The sequence below is a fragment of the Ursus maritimus genome, unplaced genomic scaffold (genome assembly GCF_017311325.1).
Source record: "Ursus maritimus isolate PB19 unplaced genomic scaffold, ASM1731132v1 scaffold_30, whole genome shotgun sequence".
Classification (NCBI taxonomy): domain Eukaryota; kingdom Metazoa; phylum Chordata; class Mammalia; order Carnivora; family Ursidae; genus Ursus; species Ursus maritimus.
In genome coordinates, this window is record NW_024425564.1 from 11481016 (window position 1) to 11500387 (window position 19372).

At 43.3% G+C, this 19372-nt stretch overlaps 1 protein-coding gene across 1 annotated transcript; it reads right to left on the minus strand.

Moving 5' to 3' along the window:
- Window positions 1–16295: 16295 nt before the first annotated feature.
- On the minus strand, window positions 16296–18504 carry LOC103665172 (protein PBMUCL2-like). The gene is given in 3 exon segments (XM_008693069.2): window positions 16296–17010; window positions 17236–17305; window positions 18306–18504. Coding segments are annotated over 3 exon segments (984 nt in total).
- Window positions 18505–19372: the final 868 nt, after the last annotated feature.

The window sequence follows — 19372 nt, forward strand, 5'->3', positions numbered from 1 at the left end:
TGGTTTTTCCCATGGAGTGTTTAAGCTGTTTCCAGTATTTTTTTTTAAGGTTTGTTTGTATTTTTTAATAATCTCTACACCCAATGTGGGGCTCGAACCCACGACCCCGAGATCAAGAGTCATGTGCTCTTCCCACTAAACCAGCCAGGAGCCCCTTAAGATTATAAATAGTAATGAATACTTTTTATTTATAAAGGCTTCCCCACAACTGAGAATTTGATAGAGTCTCAGAAATGAGATCACTGCATCTAAGGCTAAGAAGAGGCACTGGGAGAGCAGCAGCACCTTTCAGCAAGCTGGACCGGAGATGCTGTCAGGACATGCAGGGAGGAGGCAGTGGCAGACTCTTCCCTCAGCTTCCCTCCCCTGCCCCCAGGCTCACATTTATTTATTTATTTACTTATTTATTTATATTCATTCATTCATTCATTCATTCATTCATTTATTTTTAGAGAGAGAGAGTGCACAAGCAGGGGGAGCGGGAGAGAGAGAAGCAGGCTCCCCACTGAGGAGGGAACCAGATGTGGAGCTGGATCCCAGGACCCTGAGATCATGACCTGAGCTGAAGGCAGACACTTAACTGACTGAGCTATTCAGGTGCCCCAAACAACAGGTAATTTTAATAATATATTTTATTTAATTTGGTATATACAAAATAATATACAATTTTAAAGTGTAATAAATATAAAATTATTAGCGAATTTTTTTGTACTAAGTCTTTGAAATCTGGTGTGTATAATTAAGAAACCATCTGAATTTGGACTGGCCCCCTTTAGGTGCTTATTGCCACACGTGGCTAATGGCTACCATATTGGACGGCGTGGACCTATGGCCTTTAATGAGGAAACGATAGCAACTTGTGTTTGTTTTGGCTCATATTCCTCAAGAATGAGTTAGACTTGAGTGATAGACTTTTCGAGCATTTATAGATCAGTCTATCACAAACTACATGAGACCAGGTGAGGTGACAGCCTGAAGGGACAGCCAGGCCTGGACACAACTATATGGAGCGAGCATGACTTGAAGGCTGCAATCATAGCCACTCTGTTTCATTCTCCACTGTCTCCTTAACTTGCTCAGTGGGACCAGTTTTCCCTGTTCCAAGATGGAAACATGGATAGTATTAAAGCTTTTCTGATCTCTCTTAGGTGATAAAAGTCCTGAGGTCATTTTGCATTAGCAAATACAGTGTCAATTCAGAAATTTGATGTCTAGTTCCAAAGTTAAAATCTTCTCTAGTTAGTGTTTTCTGAGTGTGGGAAGATCAGGAAATGCAGACACAGTTCCTCTTTTCTCTACTTTAAGCTTCTATCCCTTTCCCCTTAGCTTGCTAATGATGATTTCTGACCCCCAAGGTTGAGTAGAATGGCGAAGTGTTAGAGACAGTGGGGCCAGGAGAGTTCTTTCTTGCCTGGCAGGGTGGTAAGAGGGCTTTGTAGTCTCTGGGACTGGCAGGTGCTTAAAGCTGATTCTTGAGGGCTTTCATAGATTCTTCTGAGATCCCTTATTGTCCCACAGTCATTGCTGAAGACCACTCAACTGTAGTTCCTTATTGCAGATGAGGCCTTCTTTTTATCATTTGTGTCTTCCATAGATCCTGGGCATGCAGCAATAACTTCAGTTCGGGGAGGATGGCATGGGCAAATTAGGGATTACGAGGTACAAACTTCCAGTTATAAAATAGAGAAGTCACAGGGATGAAGAGTACAGGATAGGGAATATCATCAGTGATATTGTAAAAACTTTGTATGGTGACAGATGGTAACTCCATTTATCCTAGTGGGCATCTTATAATGTATGCAATGTTGCATCACCGTGTCGTATACCTGAGACTAATCTAATATTGTATGTCAGCTATACTTCAACAAAAAAGATTGAAACTACAAAATATAAATTTAAAACAATTTTAAAAATAGCTTCAGCTTCTCTATATTGAGCCTGCTCACACTTGTGGCTGGCTGGACTGTACAGGATTGACTCAGCTCCACACTGGCTCTCTTTCTAGCACGGCTTACGGCCAGTCCACTGGAAACACTTACATAGCCTTGCCCTGAAAAACCCAGGAACCAGCACCCGAGCCTCACTTCCTACTCTCTCACCGCCAGGCAACTGTGTTTGCCAGGCAAAGATGAGACACTAGTCCATAGTAGGCTGTCCGCTGGGGAGCAAGAAGCTCCATATTGGACCTAGAAAAAGTCTGATATTATTCCAGATTAGACACTTATATGCACAAAATGATACTGCTTAATACCTGAAGGTGACAAAAACTGGAACTTTCTTGAACCAGGAGCAGAAAAGAACAATAGGATCATAGGTTGTCATGGACACAGTTTCCATAGCTACTTTGCTATTTTGACTGTTACTGCATGCATTTTTAAAAAGATTTTATTCATTCATTTGCGAAAGAGAGAGAAAGCAGGCAAACACAAGTTGGGGGAGGGACAGAGGGAGAGAGAAACAGACTCCCTGCTGAGTGAGGAGCCAAATAAGGGGCTAGATCCCAGGACCCTGAGATCATGACCTGAGCCAAAATCAAGAGTTGGACGCTTAACAAACCGAGCCATCCAGGCGCCCCCACTGCGTGTATTTTAAAGGACTGTGCTATGAGAAAATATAGCTCCTTCTTGATTTAACAGATGTAGGCAGAACACATGATAACAATCCCACTTAATACATGGACAAGCTGAGGCTGAGTGGGATCACACACTCTATTAAAGGGCAGTCCTAGATCAGAGCCCAGGTTCCTGACTTCTGTTCTCTGTTTTCATTCTGTAACTCATCCAGTCATAAAGTTACTGACGCACAGAATGTTAGTGCAACAAAGACCGTCAGAAATCCTGCAGAACAGAAGAACAAAAGCCCACAAAGACAGGACACCAGCACACCTCTGTATGCTCAGCGCTGAAGTCCTATCCCAGAGTTGCACTTAATAGATGTGGTAGGATGAATGAGTGGTGTAGCTGTTTATAAGTGAGCAAACAAATTCCAGAAGTGTTAGTGATTCCCCAAAAGTCACTTATCATATTTGATAGATTACAAGACATATAATAACTTCCACATTTAACATATTTTTTTTTTAAGATTTTTTTATTTATTTGACAGAGACAGCCAACGAGAGAGGGAACACAAGCAGGGGGAGTGGGAGAGGAAGAAGCAGGCTCCTAGCGGAGGAGCCCAATGTGGGGCTTGATCCCAGAACGCCGGGATCACGCCCTGAGCCGAAGGCAGACACTTAATGACTGTGCCACCCAGGCGCCCCCACATTTAACATCTCTTAAATGGGGCTACATCTTACAATCAGTGGCATGTCATCATTTTTAAAATGTAAATTAAATTTAATTAACGTATAGTGTATTGTTAGTTTTAAAGGTAATTTAGTGATTTATCAATTTCATATAACACTGAGGGCTCATTACATCAAGCCCTCCTTAATGCCCATCACCCAGTTACCCCATCCCCCCACCCACCTCCCCTCCAGCAACCCTCAGTTTGTTTTCTACAGTTAAGAATCTCTTATGATTTGTCTCCGTCTCTGTTTTTGTCTTTTTTTCCCCTTCCCTTCCCCTATGTTCTTCTGTTTTGTTTCTTAAATTCCACATATGAGTGAAATCATATGATAATTGTCTTTCTCTGACTGACTTATTTCACCTAGCATAATAGTTCCCTCTAGTTCCATCTACATCCTTGCAAAGGGTAAGATTTCATTCTTTTTCATGGCTGAGTAATATTCCAGTGTGTGTGTGTGTGTGTGTGTGTGTGTGTGTGTGTATGTGTGTGTGTGTGTATTACATCTTCTTTATCCATTCATCTGTCAGTGGACATCTGGGCTCTTTCCATAGTTTGGCTATTGTGGACATTGCTGCTATAAAGTGCAGGTGGCCCTTGGAATCACTATGTTTGTATCCTTTGGTTAAATACCTAGTAGTACAATTGCTGGGTCATAGGGTGGCTCTATTTTGAACTTTGTGAAGAACCTCCATACTATCTTCCATAGTGGCTGCACCAGCTTGCGTTCCCATCAACAGTGTACGAGGGTTCCCCATTCTCCACATCCTCGCCAACGTATGTCGTTTCCTGACTTGTTAATTTTAACCTTTCTGACTGGTGTGAGGTGGTATCTCATTGTGGTTTTGATTTGTGTTTCCCTGATGTCAAGTGATGTGGAGCATTTTTCATGTGTCTATTGGCCATTTGAAGGTCTTCTTTGGAGAAATGTTTGTTCATGTCTTCTGCCTGTTTCTTGACTGGATTTTGTGTTTTTGGGGTGTTGTGGTTGATAAGTTCTATATAGATTTTGGATACTAACCTTTTATCTGATAAAACATTTGCAGATACTTCTCCCAATCTGTAGGTTGTCTTTTGGTTTTGTCGACTGTTTCCTTTGCTGTGCAGAAGCTTTTTATCTTGATGAAGTCCCAGCTCATTTTTGCTTTTGTTTCCCTTGCCTTTGAAGATGTGTCTAGACAGAAGTTGCTGTGGCCGAGGGCAGAGAGGTTGCTGCCTGTGTTCTCCTCTAGGATTTTGATGGATTCCTGTCTCACATTTAGGTTGTACGCCCCTTTTGAATTTATTTCAGTGTGTGGTGTAAGAAAGTGGTCCAGTTTCATCCTCCTGCATGTGGCTGTCCAATTTTCCCAACACCATTTGTTGAAGAGACTGTCTTTTTTCCATTGGATATTCTTTCCTATTTTGTTGACCACAGAGTTGAGGGTTTATTTCTGGTTCTCTGTTCTGTTCCATTGACCTATGTTTCTGTTTTTGTGCCAATACCATACTGTCTTGATGATTACAGCTTTTTTTTTTTTTTTAAGATTTTATTTATTTATTCGACAGAGATAGAGACAGCCAGAGAGAGAGGGAACACAAGCAGGGGGAGTGGGAGAGGAAGAAGCAGGCTCATAGCAGAAGAGCCTGATGTGGGACTCGATCCCAGATCGCAGGGATCACGCCCTGAGCCGAAGGCAGACGCTTAACCGCTGTGCCACCCAGGCGCCCCCTACAGCTTTTTTTTTTTAAGATTTTATTTTTTTTTATTAATTTGACAGAGAGAAACAGTGAGAGAGGGAACACAAGCAAGGGGAGTGTGAGAGGGAGAAGCAGGCTTCCTGCAGAGCAGGGAGCCTAAAGCGGGGCTCGATCCCAGGACCCTGGGATCATGACCTGAGCTGAAGGCAGACGCTTAAGGGCTGAGCCACCCAGGTGCCCCTGATCACAGCTTTTTAATATAGTTTAAAGTCCAGAATTGTGATGCCACCAGCTGTTTTTCTTTTTCAACATTCCTTTAGCTATTCAGGGTCTTTTCTGGTTCCATACAAATTTTAGGATTATTTGTTCCAGCTCTGTGAAAAAAGTTGATGGTATTTTGATAAGGATTGCATTGAATGTGTAGATTGCTCTGGGTAGCGTAGACATTTTAACAATATTTGTTCTTCCAATCCACGAGCATGGAAAGTTTTCCCATTTCTTTGTGTCTTCCTCAATTTCTTTCATGCGTGTTCTATACTTTTCTGAGTACAGATCCTTTGCCTCCTTGGTTAGGTTTATTCCTAGCTATATTATAGTTTTGGGTGCAATTGTAAATGGGATTGATTCCTTAATTTCTCTTTCTTCTGTCTCATTGTTAGTGTATAGAAATGCAACTGATTTCTGTGCGTTGGTTTTATATCCTGCCACTTTGCTGAATTTCTGCATGAGTTCTAGCAATTTTGGGGGGAAGTCTATTGGGTTGTCACCAGTAGAGTATCATGTCATCTGCAGAGAGTAAAAATTTGACTTCTTCTTTGTGGATTTGAATGCCTTTTATTTCTTTTTGTTGTCTGATTGCTGAGGCTAGGACTTCCAGTACTATGTTGAACAACTGTGGTGATAGTGGGCATCCCTGTTGTGTTCCTGACTTTAGGGGAGAAGCTCTCAGTTTTTCCCCATTGTGAATGATATTCACTGTGGGATTTTTGTACATGGGTTTTATGATATTGAAGTATGTTCCTTCTATCCCTACACTGGAGAGTTTTCATCGAGAAAGGATGCTGTACTTCGTTAAATGCTTTTTCTGCATCTAATGAGAGGATCATATAGTTCTTGTCCTTTCTTTTATTAATGTGGTGTATCACACTGATTGATTTGTGGGTGTCGAACCACCCTTGCAGCCCGGGAATAAACCCCACTTGGTCATGATGCGTGATCCTTTTAATGTACCCTGGATCCTATTAGCTAGTACCTTGATGAGAATTTTTGCATCCAGGTTCATCAGGGATATTAGTCTGTAATTCTTTTTGGTGGGGTCTTTGTCCGGTTTTGGGATCAAGACAATGCTGGCCTCATAGAATGAGTTTGGAAGTTTTTGGCATGTCATCATTTAACTGACTGCCTTCCCTTCCCTTCCCTTCCCTTCCCTTCCCTTCCCTTCCCTTCCCTTTCCTTTCCTTTCCTTTTTGGACTGTTTTTCTTTCTTAATTTTGCATGAAATAATGATATGTTTGCCAGCTAATGGAGTCTTAGATTCATTGAAAAATCATAGTTTTTTTATGGACGTATCCTGTGCCTTAGTCCTCAGCAAGTGCAGGATGAGGAGTGAGCTGGTGTGCGACTTGTGAGTCAAGCCAACTCCCCCTGAGGCACTCAGAAGTAGGCGCTCCTCTCTGAGGGACGCTACCCAGCCAGTGCCACTAGAGGGCTCATCAAGACATTTCATTCTGCAGAGCAAAGGAAACCATCCAGTAAATGAAATGAATGGGAATGAATGGGACCAAATATTGACAAACCATATATCTGATAAGGGGTTAATATCCAAAACATATAAATAACTCATGCAATTCAATAGCAGAAAACAAACAATCCAATTAAAAATGGGCAGAGGATCTGAATAGACATTTTTCCAGAGAAGATACAGGTGGTCAACGTGTACGTGAAAAGGTGCTCACATCACTAATCATGAGACGTCAGGGGGATGCAGATCAAAACCACAATGAGATATCACTTCACACCTTTCAGAATGGCTAAAATGAGAAGAAATAACAAGTGTGGGCAATGACGTGAGGAATAGGGGACCCTCGTTTCACTGTTGGTGGGAAGATAAATTAGTGCACCCAGTATGGAGGTTCCTCAAAAAATTAAAAATAGAACTACCATGTGACCCAGCAATTCCACTTCAGGGTATTTATTAAAAAGAAATGAAAACACTGGGCACCTGGGTGGCTCAGTCAGTTAAGCGTCTGTCTTCAGCTCAGGTCATGATCTCAGCGCCCTGGGATGGAGTCCCACATCGGGCTCCCTACTCAGCATGGAGTCTGCTTCTCCCTCTGCCCCCTCCCCACCACTCATGCGCGTGCTCTCTCTCCCTCTCTCTTGCAAAAATAAATAAATAAAATATTCTTTAAAAAAGAAATGAAAACACTAACTTGAAGAGATATATAAACCCTTATGTTTATTGCAACATTATTTACAGTAGCTGAGATGTGGAAACAACCTAAGTGTCCTCAACAGATGAATGGGTAAAGAAGTTGTGGTATATAATGCAATGGGATATTATTCAACCACAAAAAGAAGGAAATCCTGCCATTGCGACAACATGGATGGACTTCAAGGACATTACGCTAAGTGAAATAAGCCCGACAGAGAAAGACTAATACCATATGATCTCACTTTTTTGTGAAATCTGAAAACAAAACAAACAATTGCTGAACTCAAAGATACAGAGAGCAAACTGGTGGTTGCCAGGTGGTGGGTGAAATGGACGAAGTGGCCAAAAGATACCAACTTCCAGTTATGAAACAAATAAGTCCAAACAGCACCATGACTATAGTTAATAATATTGTATTGCATTTTTGAAAGTTGCTATGAGAATAGATCTTAAAAGTTCTCAGCACAAGAAAAAAGTGTGTAACTGTGTGTTGTGATGGATGCTAGCTGGACTTATTGTGGTGATCATTATGCGATGTATACAAATATGAAACCATTATATTGTACACCTGAAACTAATATGTTATATGTCAATTGTATCTCAATTTTTAAAACCCACTTCTTCAGGAAGATACAGGTAGTCAAGGACTCTCTTCTGTCTGGGCCATTTGTTGCCATGGATGCCATTTCTGCAGTTGCTTTGACATTTTAACTGTCATTACATTCCTCCCCATTATCTCTTCTCCCATGCTGAATATACATTCTAATTAAATCTTCATCCATGCCAATTTAACAATTTAATCATATCCAAAGTTTTCTAATAACCATTTTTTAAAAGATTTTATTTATTTATTTATTTATTTATTTATTTATTTATTTATTTTTAAAATTTATTTGAGAGAGAGAGAGACAGAGAGAGCACGAGCAGGGAAGAGAGGGAGAAGCAGGCTCCCCACCGAGCAAGGAGCCAAACACAGGGCTCAATCCCAGGACCCTGGGATCATGACCCAGGTAAAAAGCAGACACCAACCGACTGAGCCACCCAGGGCCCCTCTAATAGCCATTTTTCATCAACTGTAACATTCATGGTATTTATTGGACTTTACTAGTGAGTTTGGTTTTTTAAGAAGTAATTTCTATGCCCATTGTGGGGCTTGAACTCACAATCCTGAGATCAAGAGTTGCGTGCTGTACTGACTGAGCCAGCCAGGCACCCCATGAATTCTGTTTTAAAACAGCGATAGCCTCTGTGATCCAGTGTCCAACACTGCGTTACACCTCCGCTCCACTTACAGATCACGTATCAGCTGCAGGCAGCTAGACACAGCAGCGCGTACTAATCAAGATGAGGAAGAATGGGTCAGCTGTGGTCTCAGCATGAATGCCTCTGCTCAGGCGTGCAGCTGTAGCTTACCTTCCTTGCTGCTCTCTATGGTTCCATTGCTGATGGTAAATGTCATTGCCGAAAGGTCTTGAACCTCCCAAAGAGGGTGTGGAACACTAAGGTATTTCACAACTTTGGCATCCACCTGACAGCCATGTCCATTAGCTTCCACCAGACATCTTTTTTAATTATTGTTATGTTCAGTTAGCCACTGTATAGTACCTCATTAGTTTTTGATGCGTTCAATGACTCCTTAGTTGCATATAACAGGAAGGGCACGTATTGTGACGTCCACCAGACGTCTTGAGGGTGGAAGCTGTTTTCTGGCTTTCCGCTGTGTCCTCAGAGCCACACATAGTAACTTGCGTCTGCGTGCTCAGTCAAGACCTGATGGATAGCTAAACACATCACCACATTCCACCTTCCCAGGTGTAGAGGACAGAACCTAAAAAACACTCCTAGGTAGAGAAAATCACAAATGCCTTAAAGCCATCTTGATCGGGGGCTGCCTCAAAAACTACATGGAGTCCTGAGCGACTGGAGTGACTCTTCTTGTGTCCAGTCCAAGTTCTCTCAAGGGGGGGGGTCTGGGATGCCGCAAATATTTTTAAGAGCAGAACACACTTCTCAAGGCAAATAAATACTATAAATGTCAAACTGACGACACCTTTCCTACCATCCTTTGTACACACAAAGATGGTTCATTTGTGCGCGTGTGTCTACAACTCATTTTCAAGCCAGGGCTCCTCAGGAATGGGGCCTATGTCTGGTTTTTCTTGCCTTGCTCAAATCTAAAACAGATAAGAGGAAAGATCCAAGGGCCTCTCAGCATAAGCCTAAAGGAGGATTTTTATGAGGAGGCTGCTGAGGGGCTGCTCATCCCTTGAAGTTCAGCTCTAATGAGGTAAAAAGCCATTGCACCTGGAGCCAGAAGACCTGCGCTTCTCTTCAGCCTCTTCTACTCTCCTGTACCACTTACCATCCCTATGATCTGGGGCAATTTATTTAACTTCTCTGAGCCTCAGTCTGGGTTTCTAAGACGGGATGATTTCCCTATGTCACAGAATTGATATGAGGATCCAAAAAGACAACATACATAAAAGCAGCAAAAGTGCCCACAAATACGTCATAAATTCCAGGTCAGTTATCTCTTTCCCTGGGAAGCTTTCTTGGGCTTTCCTGCCGCGGCTGAGAGAGGCCCCTCCTTCAGGCTCCACACCGTGATATGCCTCTGTATTATAGCATTTAGCACATTACACTGTAATTGGTGGTTTTCTTTTTAAAGCTTTTATTTAATTTCCAGTTAGGAGACACCTGAGTGGCTTAGTCGGTTAAGTGTCCAACTCTTTTTTTTTTTTTTAAGATTTTATTATTTTACTTGAAAGAGAGAGAGAGCGCACAAGCAGCGGGAGCAGCAGAAGAAGAGGGAGAAGCAGGCTCCCACTGAGCAGGAAGCTGACACAGGGCTCAATCCCAGGACCCCAGAATCATGACCTGAGCCAAAGGTAGATGCTTAACTGACTAATCCACCCAGGTGCCCCAAGCATCTGACTCTTGATTTCAACGCAGGTCATGATCTCACCAGTGAGATGGAGCCTTGTGTTGGGCTCTGCACTGGGCATGGAGCCTGCTTGAGATTCTCTTCTCCCCCTCCCTCTGTCCTTCCCTACCCTTTTCTCTCTCTAAAACAAATTTAAAAATAAAAATAAAAAAAAATAAATTCTAGTTAGTTAACTTACAGCATAATATTAGTTTCAGGTGTACAATATGGCGATTCCATATGGTGATTTGTACATCACCCGGTGCTCATCGCAAGTGTGCTCCTTAATCCCCATCACCTATTTAACCCATCCTGCCACCCCCTCCCCTCTGGTGACCATCAGTTTGTTCTCTATGGTTAAGAGTCTGTTTCTTGGTTTACTCTCTCTTTTATTCCCCTTTGCTTGTTTGTTTTGTTTCTTAAATTCTACGTATGAGTGAAATCATATGGTATTGGTTCTCTGACTGATTCATCTCTCTTAGCATAATACTTTCTAGCTCCAACCATGTCGTTACAAATGGCAGGATTTCATTTTTTTTTTTATGGCTGAGTAATATTCTAGTGTGTGTGTGTATGTGTGTGTGTGTGAGAGAGAGAGAGAGAGAGAGAGAGAGATATCTCACATCTTCTTTATCCATTCATCAATCAATGGACATTTGGGCCATTTCCATAATTTGGCTATTGTAGATAATGCTGCTATAAATATTGGGGTACATGTGCTCCTTCATATCAGTATTTTTTTTATTCTTTGGGTAAATACCCAGTAGTGCAATTGCTGGGCCATAGGGTAGCTCTATTTTTAACTTTTTGAGGAACCTCCATACCGTTTTCTAGAGTGGCTGCACCAGCTTGCATTCCCAACAATTTGTTGGTTTTCTTTCCCTCAAGGCAAGGACTATGTTGTTCACATCTGTTAGTCTGCCATCGTTGTTCTCAAAAGAATTCCCAGCACATACTAGACACTCATTAAAGAAATTTTAATTTCTTTGTTTCCAAACAAGATGGAAACTGAAGAAATAACACCAAAAGATAGTATGCATTCATTCATTTATTCCAAAATATTTCATCAAATTTAAGAGGATACTGAGTTCAATATCCACCATACTTACGTCCCATTAAGAAAGAAAAAGTGCTGCCAACTAAACTATGACGTGCCGGCAGTGGAAAGACACATTTCTATTTTAAACCATGTGCAATGGGGGGAAATGTGCATCTTAGGATTAATGAAGCACAGTGATTACTGAATGCTTTTCATGTATTGCTCTCAAGACCCTTATTCTCAAGGAACTGAGATTCTAGTGAAAGGAGAGAGACAGGGAACAAATAAAACATAAGTAAAGATAAGTTCAGCTTGTGATCAGCTCCATAAAGGAAATCGATGTGGGGATATACAGAGACTACAGAGGGGAGTTGCAGCTAAATCACAGGAATGGTCATGACTAGATTTGAAGAATGATCATGTGTTCACTAAGGTATCAAAATATACTTCTATAGGAGGGATGTTGAATCGCTATTGCTGGATAACTTCACAAGCATTCTTGTTTGCAAAGACCGGTTATGGGACCAGAATGTGCATTCGCAGACATTTTTGTGAGAGCTGACATGCCCAAACAATCATAAATCCTGTTTAGGGACAATTCGGTAAGGTGTGTGCTTGCCTGGTCTTCTGAATCTGGGCAGCATAGGAACAGCATGTGCCAGTTGGGGTCATCTGGATTTGGTACCACTCCTGAGCATTACCTGAAGAATTCTTTTCAACGTTGGACTTTATAAAGAAAACAGGAGGATTAACCGAGTCGAGCTGGACTCACGTGAAGGGATGAGCTGTCTATGGACAGGGGTGGCACACGCATAGGTACATGCGCAGATCGTGCCGTAACGAGCATGAGTACACTACGCACTAGCCCTGGGCACCGGAAAGGACCTACTGCAGTGTTTCCCCACGTGGGGGCTCTGGTAGTCCACAGTTCTTCATGAGCCTTTAAAGCACGTGCTGTGAGTTAGGATCCCATTTGGCTGGGGTTACGGATGCTGCCTAGCTAAGCCGCAGCACATTGCTCGTCTCCTGTACAAAGATCTGGGAGCAGCAGCCAGGCCGCAGCAGCACCATCGGGGACGCAGGTGATTTCTTTACTCCACTCACAGCGTGACAGCCTTGACCTTCCCACGTGTCTCCTCTTGGTCTCAGCATGCTTGCTGCATCTCTAGACCTCATACTTACATTCCAGGTGGGAAGAAGAGTGAAGGCTGAAGGGGTGAAGTGTTTTCTCCTGGTCATGCTCTGCCTTTTCATTTTAGAAGGAACACCGCCCCAGAGACTTCCGCCTGCGTCTCATTGGCCGGAACCATATGTCATCCCCACACTTGGCTGCAAGGGACACTGGGAAATGGGCACATTGCCACCCAACGCAAACTTGCGATCCCCAAGTGTGAAACAAAGAATGGAATTTGGATAGCAAATAGGTGTTTCTGCCACATATATTTTCTTTAGAGGGTAATCTTTAAAATCCCCATAATGGAAGCATTTTCTGGATCCTATTATGACCAATAAAAAACCAACATAAAGTTAATAGAAATGATTACAATTGTCACAGACCAACAAGAATAGAACAAGCACTGTCTTACCATTTAAATGGTGCCTTTGCCTTGAGTGAACGCCAGGCAATCTGACAGCTCACTGAGAGACTGAAGGTCTTGAGACAGTTCGGACAGGGAGAAGCTGTGAAAGAAGAGTCATCACATGGCAGAGGAGATTTGCTGTAGGAATTGGTACTATATTAATGTTGGGAGAAAGGACTCTTCAGCAAAAGAATATCACACATCACATTAAATTACTGCAGTTATTTCTAACTTTATTGGCACAATAGAGCTCTAAGCATAAAGAATTGTAGCTCATTTTCTGGTTTATACACATACAGGTAATATAATAATAATTTAAGCCGACACCGGGAGTTCTAAAAAAAACTCTTTATCTTTTAAAGAGTTAATCACCAAAAGTATACATGATTATTTATTAAATAAGTTCTTTCATGTTAAAGATTGGAAGAGGCTCTGAGAAGTTAGAGAACTTGCTCCAACAGGACTGAGCGAGCTGGTGATGAATCTCTGAGTCTTTTAGCTTCTTGGGGCCGTAATCACTGATAGACCAAATATATCACTTGTCATACCATAAAAATGATCAGTGTACCTGTCTGTCTTAAGCCTTATCTGGTAAGCAATTTGTGTCTTATTTAAATTGTAGTGACAACACTTGGATAATAGCTGTTATGTAAATTTTGGAAACAGACTTAAGCTGGAGTCTAATAATTCTTTCTATGTTTCTGATTCTAGACCATAATACCATAATTCCATTATTAAATGGTGGTGGTGATGCTGACAATAGTGGCTGGGTGGGCAACCAGCCATCACCTGTCTTCAAATATCTTTACTCTTTGCTTTTTGGCCTAAACTCCTCAGGGAGCTGTTATATTTGATACTTGGCCTTGTGTGTGGTCTTAGCCATCTTAAGCATCATTTGTAGGCTTTTCCATGAAAGAAATTCCTCCTTGTGTGACTCATATAGGCACAGATTTTCTCCCAAATCAGCGGTCGGATCAGGACTTTGTTCCTCATTTCACACCATGAGAGAGCTGAAACTCAGTTGTTCGCTACAGTGGCCTGTCCGCACTGTAGGTGCTCACTGGGTATTTGTTGAATGACTAATGAGCTACATCCTGTCAACATAATCCTTTGGCCTGGGTGTGGAGAGGACTTGGGTGTAGTGCTCTTGAGAGACCAGAAAGCTATATTCTTCAGGTGCACAGACTCAGATTGGACAGACAGAAAGGCATAGAGTATTTGGCCCATGCTGGGCACTCCACCATTTTGTTAAATGACTGAATTTAGGTATGAGACCTAGACAGAAACAGACGAACATTTGCTTTATTTCTTTGATCAGAATTAATGAATATCTCTTATACCTGAGTTGTGTCTGTCTTCCTCAAATAGTTTTCATGACTAAATCTGGTAGATAGGTAAAGGCAATTTTCCTGAGGGAGCAACTATGGCCAGACAGAATTAGGGATACTCAGAGCAGTCAGGCATCCTTCTGGGTATCCCTGATGTGCTTATTCCCAGGGCCAGCTACCTTTCTCATCTGGTGGTCCCAGGGCTCTGGAATTTGGGAGAAGAGTGGAGATCTGAGGACGCACATCATGCTTCCTGGTCCTGCAGAGACTGACGGCAGTCTGATTTGCTCTAGAACCCATTATAGTTACTGCTGGAATCCTCTTCATGGTGCACCCCAATCCGTGGCATGGGGAAAATACATAACCCTGGTGGGTGGATTTAATGGCTGCAGGAAACAATTTTTCTAGAGGAGAAGAAAGTGGTTTAGTTTTAAGACAGTTCCTCTCAACTCTTGTGGTGAGTTATCAAGATCTATCCAGCTCCTCTTCCCAGCTCTATAACTCCTTCCTGTGTCACCATTTTCTTTAGAGCTTGACACTTACCCCTAGAGATACATACTTTCCAAAAATGTTGAAGTCAAGTAGGGAAAATAAAACTATTTTGATAAATGGAATTAGAGGAGAAGATGAAAATATAGATAATTCTTATCTTTTAAACATTTTTGGTTCAATGTTTATAAGAATTTAGCAAGTTTGGGAACACAAACTTTCCTCTTACTCCCTGTACTCTGAGCCTTTTGAGCCATCTCTTGTTTTTAGTCTTTGTAAGAAGTTAAGAAGGTGCCATTGCTAGTGACTGCTCTGTATCAGCACTTAGAGGCCTGGTTTGGAGGGAGGCAAGTGTCCACAAACCTGGAGCAAGAATGTCTGACTTCTCATCGTGATCCACATAATTAGAAATCCACTTGTTTGTGTAACAGGGAAGTCAAGAGGGTCCTCCCTCTACTGGTGACTACTCAGTATGACTCACGTGTGTATCAAGTACATATAGAGGCTATTATTACCATTTTCCCTCTTGTCAGCCATCCATCAGAATGTTCTAGATTCATAGTGTGATTTTGGTGGAATTAAACATGAACACCCCAACTGAATAATGCATTCTTTTCAGCTTAAATCACACTTACAACCTGATCCCAAGCTGTGGGTTTGCCTCTTGGGGCAGAGGTCAGTGCACAGTGGCATCGGTGACCAGCAAGAATTAATGAGGCTTTAATGACCTGCATGAGCTGGCCAGTCATGTAAGCTGTCACTTGTTAAGATTTCAATGGGAACTTAATCCTTAGGTCAGGGTGGCCAAAAAGGACCAGCCCTTCCCTACCCAGCAGAAGTCAGACCTTTGAAGGCTTAGGTCTTAGACCAGAAGTCAGTAAAAGCAAGCCACGGCTGGCGTGGAGTCTTTTTATCTCCTCTTGTAGAAACAGTGGGGTCCCTCAGAGGCAGAAGAATACCTAGAGCCCCGCTTTGAGAGCTCTTACCAATTGTCTCACCAATATAGAGTAGCCATGCTCATAAAAACCTCCTCAAACCTGGTTTTAAAAAATCTCTTGCAGAGTTTCAGAGTGGGTAGTAATCAATACAGAACAGTATGGTTTTTGACAAGAGTGGGCCGTTCAAAATGTTTCCATTTCCTCCTCTTCTTTTGCCACGAATGTTTTGTCTTTCTATGAAAATTTCCAAATTTCTGTAACTATTTATACATAATCGTTTATGCCTTGCTGTAGCTCTCACCATGCCTTACTGTATTTGTGCTTTTGTGTTCCTCGTTCTGTCTGCTTTATCTTTCTCCATACTCTCTTCCCCTTCCCTCCTTCTCTCCATCCCCCTCTATCTCGAACACCTTAACACTCTCTTCTTTAGTTCTGTCCTCATTTTTTGTGCTTCTTGCTCCTCTCCTTTCTCCCCCTCTCTGTCTCTGTCTTTCCCAAACTCTCTCTATGTAGGTTTCCTCACCTCTGACAGTTTATCATGCCTCCACTCCTCATGCCCACATCCTCCTCCTCAGACACCCCTTTTCCCACAATGTCCTTCACGTTCCTGGGCCAATACTCACCACAAAGAAGCCAAGTCCAACAAAGAGTGCAACTGCCACTGTGGTGACAGCCAGGGAAATGACGATGATGCTGACAGGAGCCAGCAGCCCCGTGGGTTTCCCTGAGGTTACTGAATCTGCTCCCTCAGGGCGAGTGTCTGGGTGTTTAGTGGTGTAGTGCTTGGTGGTCCTCAGGACTGCAGTAAAAGAGTCCACAGTGGTCACCAGGTCTGCAGTGGTAGAGTCCTTGATGGTTCCCGGATCTCCAGTAAAAGAGTCCTCGGTCGTCCCCAGGTCTGCAGTTAAAGAGTGCTCAGTGGTCCTCAGGGCTGCAGTGGTATAGCCTTTGGTGGTCCCTGGGTCTGCAGTAAAAGAGTCCTCGGTGGTTCCCTGGTCTGCAGTGGTATAGTCTTCGGTGGTCCCTGATTCTGCAGTAAAAGAGTCCTCGGTGGTCTCCGGGTCCGCAGTGATATAGTCTTCGGTGGTCCCTGGTTCTGCAGTAAAAGAGTCCTCGGTGGTCTCCAGGTCTGCAGTGGTATAGTCTTCAGTGGTCTCTGGTCCTGCAGTAAAAGAGTCCTCAGTGGTCTCCGGGTCTGCAGTGGTAGAGTCCTCGGTGGTCCCCACGTCTACAGTGAAATAGTCCTCGGTGGTCCCCGGATCTACAGTTAAGTAGTCCTCAGTGGTCTCTGGGTCTGCAGTGGTATAGTCCTCAGTGGTCCCTGGTTTTGTAGTAAAAGAGTCCTCGGTGGTCTCCGGGTCTATAGTGGTATAGTCCTCAGTGGTCTCTGGGTCTGCAATGGTGTAGTCCTTGATGGTCCCCGAATCTACAGAGGTAAAGTCCTCAGAGGTCACCAGGGGTTCAGTAATGGGGTCCTCACTGGAGCCTAGGCCTTTAATTACTTGATCTTCAGTGGTCCTCAGGTCATCACTGGTATATTTTTCTCTTGTCTGTGAGTCATCAGGGCTGCTCAATGGGTTCTTAGTAGAAACATTTTGGCTTGCTCCTACTCAAAAAATAATCTCTACTAATGCGGATCTTTGATTGCCTGTCATCATCTGCTCTGCTTAATATTTCCAGTAGTTACCCTTCTCATTTATATGACTGGTCTCCCCATAAAATGTAGTTGGACTTATTCAAGTTAAGGATCATCTGGTATTTTGGGTTCAGTTCTGATAAAACATATTCCACAAGGAATTGTGCTACAATATGGAGTATCCAGAGCTAAGCCATGACCTTAGAAGGTCTGCTCACCAGCCTCTGATTCTGCGTTTTGCAGTTCTGGCCTCTTTCTGTGGAACACTAAACCTGATTCTTCCTCAGCGTCACTCCCCCCCCCCATCCCTGGAGTTAGTAATTCAGCAAATGGGGTATTCGTAGTTTGCACGTGTTGCCTCTCATCCAGTTATGTCTGCGGTAAACAAATGAGGCAGGAGCTGTGATTCATACTAGAGATTAAGTTCAGGTCATGGCTTGGTATGTGATTTAGAATGAGAGAGTTCCTGGTTCTGTTCTGAAGCTGATGTGGCAAGATTGGAGGCAGGCTTACTTCATAGTGGTTTGAGGGTAGCATGGCTCATGAGGGGTCGTAAGTGCGAGCTGATTGAGAATGACAGCAGCACTGAGTTGGGTATAAGTAGAAGGAAGGCATGAAATCCCCGCACCTCCCACTGCCCCCACCTGAGGGCATCAGGACTGGGGGTATTTATTCTTATGAATAAATGCAGCCTACATGGTACAAATTCTGGAATTTTGGTCTCCTCTGTCCAAAAGAATCCCTCCCTATCTGCTGCTGGTTCCCAAAATGCCGCTAGTAAAGCTCAAATCCTTTATTTTTAAGGAGACTTAAAATAAGGAAACGTAAATGAAGAGTAAATGATCAAAAGCAGATCATTTCCTTAAAAGAGGGTGTGAGAAAGAGAATGCATAGGACCCTGGGAACCCTGCTTCTCTGTGACAGAAGGTTGGGGGCAGATAGCAGGGTCCAGAACTTCCCAAAGTGGATTCACTTATTCCATAGCTTTGCTTAAGACTAGCCCAGCCTGAGTCCCAGGATGTTCTTCTCCATAGATCCCAACCCCCACTTCTGCAGGCCCTCAAGAGCTTTGCGTCTTCTCCAAAGTTAATTCACTCACCCAGTTCCGAACCCCCGAGTAGAAGCAGGAGGAGCAGGAGAAGGGATGTGGCAGAGCAGTTTCTTCTTTTCATCTCAAGAGAATTCACATGGACTGGAAGCCGGGGTGCTTTTTTCTCCCTTCTTCCCTCTAGTGTGTCTCTCTTCCCTTCTCCTTAGCCCACAGTGGCTGTGGGGTTTATATGTGCTACTGCCCAGGGAATCCAGGACTCCTGCATCTTCCTTGTTGCAGGGAGGAGCAGGCTGCGCCATTACTCTCTGTCAGTCAGGGGAAGAGGCTCTGAGGGAGTGCAGCGGCAGGGAGAAGAGAGATGGCACAGGGGCAAACAGGGCCCAGAGCCCGGTTTGAACAGTAACAGGGTATCCAGCTTGTCAGCATGGGTGGCCTCGCTTTTTGGTGCGGAACCCTGGGTGAAATCTGCTCTCCACACAATGTCTTACTGCTCAGAGAGGGGCTAGGGCTTCCTGTCCACAGGTGGGCGTGGTAAGGTCAGGGTGGCCAGGAGGGTATAAGCCAGGTCTGCCTGGGGTGGGGGGGCTAGTGTGTGGTGACAGGAGAACTAGATGTCAGAGGGTGTAGAGCACCTTGGTCCTTAACAGAAAGGAGAGGCATTGATGAGGGGACGTAAATGCCTAATCTCAATATCTGAGAACTACTGTCTTCTCTCAGTCATCATCCAAAGCTTTTTCATTGGCTTATCTGCAGCCCCCAAATTTACCTCCTTGTTCCTACTACTTGAGTGCTCTCATCCTACCAAGATTTCCTCAATTACTAGACGAAATTCGTTCACCTCCAGAGGTTCTGTCGGGCCTGGAATGAGAATGCCCATCTTCCTTCCTTCTCTCACTTGCTCATCAGGTCTCCAAAGGCTCCTGCAATCTATGACAGTTTCTCACTTTCTTTGTTTTTTATGATGACATTTTTGGTTTTTGCTTTAAGAT